The 5,846-nt window shown below is 40.1% G+C and overlaps 1 protein-coding gene across 4 annotated transcripts in view; it reads right to left on the reverse strand.

Annotated features, from left to right (window-relative positions):
- Window positions 1-3,976: 3,976 nt before the first annotated feature.
- The window catches only part of LOC140342700 (NACHT, LRR and PYD domains-containing protein 3-like), a 65,050-nt gene continuing 63,180 nt past the window's right edge, over window positions 3,977-5,846 (reverse strand). For all 4 annotated transcript variants that reach the window (XM_072429037.1, XM_072429042.1, XM_072429041.1 and 1 more), the window contains one exon: window positions 3,977-5,591. In XM_072429037.1, the coding sequence (XP_072285138.1) occupies window positions 5,501-5,591 (91 nt within the window). In that variant the 3' untranslated portion in view covers window positions 3,977-5,500. The remainder of the gene's footprint in view (window positions 5,592-5,846) is intronic.

Raw genomic sequence — 5,846 nt, forward strand, 5'->3', positions numbered from 1 at the left:
GGGCACGTGTGCTGGCTTCTCCTCGCTCAGAGGAGGAGGAGACACGCGCTGCAGCCGGGAGGAGAGCGAGGAGAACAAGCACGCAGCATCGCGGTATCGGGTGAGTATGATTTTTTTTATTTTTAACACGTATTCGGTGTATAAGACGCACCCACTTTTCCCCCCCAGTTTTGGGGAAGAAAAAGTGCGTCTTATACGCCGAAAAATACGGTACTTTGTCAAATGAAATATTCAAGAATCAAGAAATTAGAAGAATTTGTTAGAAATATTGGCCAATAATGTCAAATGATCCCCAGATTAAAACATTTGTTGGTGAAATGGTAAAGATGCCAACCCCTGAGGGGTGTGGCCTGATGATGGAGCTGGGCAGCTGCGGTTAGAACCAGCGCCTTGCTTCCTCTCCATAAGCACTGCATATTTTCATTACTCACCCCAGAGGCTAGCGAGGGATGGTCTGGAGGCAAGGAAAGAGCGGTCCCACGAAGACTCCTGTGAAGACGCCTGCGGTGAGATCTATTAAACCCTATATGGCAGCTGAAGGGGATTCCCCAGTGGGTGTCAGTGCCACGTGTGCTTCTCCTGTAATACCTCAGAGCTCACTAGAGAGTCAGTGCAAGCCAATGAGAATATGCAGCCGGATGGTCTCACTGAGATCAAAAGAAATAGATTTGGAGTTTCCTGGTTCCCTGACAGAATATGTTAGGGCTCTTCCTACTAAAAATGATGTATCTTCAATGTTCGGTGACTTGAGTGTTTTAAAATGGAGTTTGCTTCATTACGTACTGATCTATCACACACCCTGATTAGAGTGGGGAGAAAGTTAAAAATATGTTGGAAGTACATGAAAAAGCCATAAAAGCCCTGCAGGATGCAAATCAAAAGTCAGCAAAGATCCATCGTAAGATATTTTATTAAATGGAGGACTGTGGGTTATTCTACAGGGCCTGAGCAATTCAAATCTTTATAAGGGAGTCTTTTTAATCAGATCCTGGGTTATCCTCCTACCACTCTACTCTGGTTTGACAGAGTGCATAGGGTCCCCAGAGCGAAAGCTGTTCCCCCATTATTTGCTTGCATTGTGTCTCTGATAAGGCAGCTATTCAAGAGTAGCTTAAGGTCTCCTCTACAATAAATTTTGATGGTGCAGTTATATCTATCTTTCCAGACCTCGCTAGTGCCACATTGGATAGACACAGTGTGCTGTTTCCTTTACAGTGTTAAGAAAGGCTGGTATACAGTACAGTTGGAGTTTTCCTGCATGTTAAATTGCTAAAAAGGATGGTCGCTCCTCTACACTGCGGTTTTGGGAAGAATTTGGGTATTTTTGTAAGGACTTAGGCATTCCTAAACCTTTACTTACTGGATGGAGGCAAGAGAAAGCATGGGATTGCCACATCTTGGCAGAAAATGAAACATAAAAGGCCCAGGCTATTGATAGAGGCTGCAACAGTGTCTTTAAATAGGGACTGAGTACTTTAAATATCCATTAGCCTTGTATTGTAATGTTTTTACATATATTATGTCATGAAGTGTTGATTGAAAATGATTCACCGTACTGTGGTAATTCTTATTATTAACTTTAATCTTTTGATATATTTGCTAACTGAAATTAGGTCCTCCTTTTGGCAATATACTCAGCCATGATTCCCCTAGTTCTAAAGCTGAGGACCTGTAAGGGTTTCTACTCAGTTCAGCAGGATTTCCTGCTTTTGGAGTGCCATGCATATTGTTTGTGTTTTGTGTATACATGTGAAGCTGTGTTGTGGAAAATGTAGTTTGTGTTTTTCTATTGGGAGGAAAGTTGTAATGTTATTGCAAAATGCTCAGAAGGGCTTATACAGTTTATTCTTAAATTCTACTCTATGCCTGGTAATTATACACTCTTATTCTCTTATATTGTAAAGGGACTCCATTCTGAAACTAAAAGACATTAGGTTTTAAGCAAGCTACATTCATTACAGGGGATATTAAATTCTTGCAAGAAACACACCTCCGTTTTCACTCAAATGTAAGATTGTCCTCTAGACAATTCCCCCAATGGTTTTATGGCTTTTCACAATCTGGGAGATCAAGGTGGGTGTCTATTGGTTTTAAAAGGGGTATTCAATTTGAGGTAACTGACTCAGTCACAGATTCCAGTGGAAGATTTTTTTCCTTAAAGGGAAATCATTTCAGCGAACTTGTACATTGGACAATATTTATTGCCTTAATAAACATCAAACACAATTTCTTTTGGATAATTTGCGCAAATTGAAGAGGTTCCTGGAGGGTTTATTACTTGTAGCAGGAGATTTTAATGTGGTGTTAGAACTCCTACTGGACACCTCTGGTAAAACAGGTCTTCCATTTAGACAGGTGCACAACCTTAAAAAATTGTTACATGTTATGCAAGTGAAAGATGCATGGCGGGTATTACATCCGAATGATAAAGATTTTACATTTTATTCTCCAGTGCCTAATTCCTATTCCCGCATTGATATGATTTTTGTTGATCATTTTCATCTCAATAGAATTAGTAGTGCAGATATTGCTCCTCGCACTATATCAGACCATGCTGCAGTGGTTAAAAACCACCAAGGTTAATATGCTTTTGGGATCTATTGCTCCTTCACCATATAGATGGTGTTTGAACGATTCCCTTCTATGGGAAAACAATGATGATACAGATATTAATAAAGAACTGCATAATTTTTTTTAAAGAAAATGTCTTGGATCATACAGCTCCAGCATATATATGGGAAGCCTATAAGGCTACTATTAACGGTAAATTATTGGCACATGAGGTGCGAAGGAAAAGGGAGAACAGTTAAAGAATTAATTATTAGCTCAGATCTCACAGTTGGAATCTGTGCATAAACATTCACAGTGGGAAGCACAGGCTATGCAATTGACAAAATTACGGTCTCAGTTAAAGCAACTATTGGAGGATAAATCTAAATATGTTATTTCTAGGGTTGCCAAAAGATTTTATGAATGGGGGAATAAATCAGGTAAGTACCTAGCAAATGCACTTAGGAAGGAGAAAGCAGTTTGTTATATATCTAAAATTAAAAATAAGGAATTTTAGTTCACCTTCCACAGGAAATGGCCTCTGTCTTTAGAGAATTTTACTAGGAACTATATCAGGTGCAGGCAGGGGAGTCATTGGAATCATTGGCTAATAGGAGGGAAAAGATTAAGTTGTATGCTAAAAGAGATTGTCCCCAGAAAAGCTCCTTGAATTAGAACGAGATGTTATGGAGAGTGAATTAGGTGAGGCCTTTAAATCCTCTTCTTCTGGTTAGACTCTGGGACTGGATGGCTTCTCCTTGAAATATTATAAGCAATATCAGGATATTCTTTTACCTAATTTATGTAAGTATGTTAATGATTTAGCGGCAGGTGGTTCTATGTGTGAGGATACCCTAAAAGCTCATCTTTCCGTACTGCCCAAACCAGGCAAGGACATCGCTGTTTGTTCTAGTTTTTGCCCTATTTCCCTGGTCAATGTAGATGTAAAATTATATGCAAAGGTGTTGTCTTGAACGTTACAGGCTAATATACCTCATTGGATTAACCCAGATCAATCGGGTTTCATTCTGGGCAGGGAAGCTATAGATAATTCTATACGGGTTTTTCTTTGGTTCATTATGTTCGTATGTACAGCCAGCCCATCCTTCTTTTATCTACTGATGCCGAGAAAGCATTTGATCGGATGGACTTACTGTACCTGTCCATGACCTTGAGCCATTTGGGTATGGGCCCTAAGATGCTTAAATGGATTATGTCTCTTTACTCATGTTCTTCTGCGCGAGTATGTGTGAATAGTATGCTGTCAGCTTCTTTTCGGGTATATAATGATATCACCAGGACAGGAATAGAGGGGACCTCTCCTAGATGTGGACCAAGACAACATACACATCAGAGATAATGGCAACAGTAAAAACCATAGGGGAATTTCTAGGCCTGTCCTACCTCACCTAAAATTTAAAAAAAAAGGAAACAAACTTGATTTCTGACGCACTGTATGTCATTTAGAAGACAGCTTTAGGGAAAATATAAGACTACTTTGTGGTAGGAATTAGATCTTAATGTGGGTAAATTTGTATATTACAGAAGTATGGTGGGATGTTAAAAATACTGTGTTAACATTTATTAATTTTATCAGTTTTGGTGTGTTATTATGTAAGTTAAGAAGTCTTTTTCTCTAATCTTCTGTTGTCTGAGTTAAATTTATTTTTTTCCCCTTACTATCCGTATGTTTGATCACATATTGAGTTTTCAGTAATTATGGACTTATATTGAGCTATCCTTAAAAAGGAAGTGGCTGCATTAGTAGGGCTGCTTAGAAAACTCACATAACTAAAGTTAGACCTAGACCCCTATACCCTTGTGACTGGGGATGAGCGAGAATGCCTCTGACATTCTCACTAAAATTTCCTCAAAATTTCGGGAAACCGAATTCGCGGACCCATCGGAAGATCGAGGAAATCATTACAGGAGAATTTTCCTGTGCCCCATCCCCTGGCACTAGAGGTTAAATGGGGGCAAGCTGCGGTACTCCTCTTGGCTCCCCGGGCACTAAAGGCTAAATGAGGGCTTGCCCTCATTTAACCTCTAGTGCCCAGGAATTGCGCACAGAAGGATTCCCACGGCTACGGCATTCATGAATGCAGCTGCGGTACTTCTCCTGTCAGTACGAGTCCCGTGGGTGTGGTCCCAAAAAATTTGATCTTGACTGCCGAATTTACAGCCGTACATGTTTGGTAAGCGAGAATGGCCTGATTCGCCAGGAAATATAAGAAATAATTGAATGGAAACAATGGGTCCTAATTATTAAAGCTCTCAAGGCTTGGAGGACATGCTTTTACCAGTGAAGCTGGATGATCCAGCAAACCTGGAGTGGATTTCTTTAAATCTCTTGCTGTTTGCTAGCAAATGTTTTTAATCCTGGACCAGATCCATTCTGGGTTTGCTGGATCACCCAGCTCCACTGATGAAAGTATATCCTTTCCAGCTTTGTAGAACTTAAATAAAGCAGGCCCAATGGTTCCAATAACAGCCAAAGTGAGATTTTACCTCATCTTCTGCTGTGTCTTAAATACAGGAAGTGAAAGAACCTTTTCCCAGGGGGACACAAGACACACCCTGCCAGTCTGAATACAGGGTAAAGACCAGGAAAAAGGAAAGCAGAGGGGTATATTGGAGTGCTGCTTTAAATATTTGCAGTTAGCAGAGACAACAGGCATAACACCGCTGCACAATGTACATAAATTACATGCTGTACACAGAAAGAAGGTTTATAAAACATGACTGCCGATTGGGTTAAAACCTTTAAATCTTTTAATGTCCTGGATTTTGCATCAATAAAGAAAAAGAAAAATGTTTTTCCTCTTGTCTTGGATGTTAAATTATGAGGATTTTTGTTCTGCTTTTGGGTGGGGTTTGGTCATTTCTAAATCTCAATCACAGCAATGTCTTCACAACATTTACAGCTGCAGCAGATCCTCCTCCTCTGGGGTCACAGTATGACAACCTGCAGTTCTGGCCGCAGCTCTTCCAACTTTTTTAGTTCTCTTCTTGCATTGCCTGACTTGCAGTAGTTGCTGATCCTAGAAGAGAGGATATAAATGACCATCAGATCTCAGCTGTACACTATTTCCCAGCATCCTTCAGGATGTCTATTACACCAATCTCTCATCTTTTTGTACAATGGGGACACTGGACTATGGAGAATGATGGGGAGTATTAGACTATAAAACAGGAAATATTCCTCCTAATTGGTCATGTGTTTGGTAAGATCTGTTCTGTTTGATCCCAAACTCCTTGTACATGCTCTTATCATCTCCCGTCTGGACTACTGTAAC

The sequence above is a fragment of the Pyxicephalus adspersus genome, chromosome 12, assembly GCF_032062135.1.
Source record: "Pyxicephalus adspersus chromosome 12, UCB_Pads_2.0, whole genome shotgun sequence".
NCBI classification, from domain to species: Eukaryota; Metazoa; Chordata; class Amphibia; order Anura; family Pyxicephalidae; genus Pyxicephalus; species Pyxicephalus adspersus.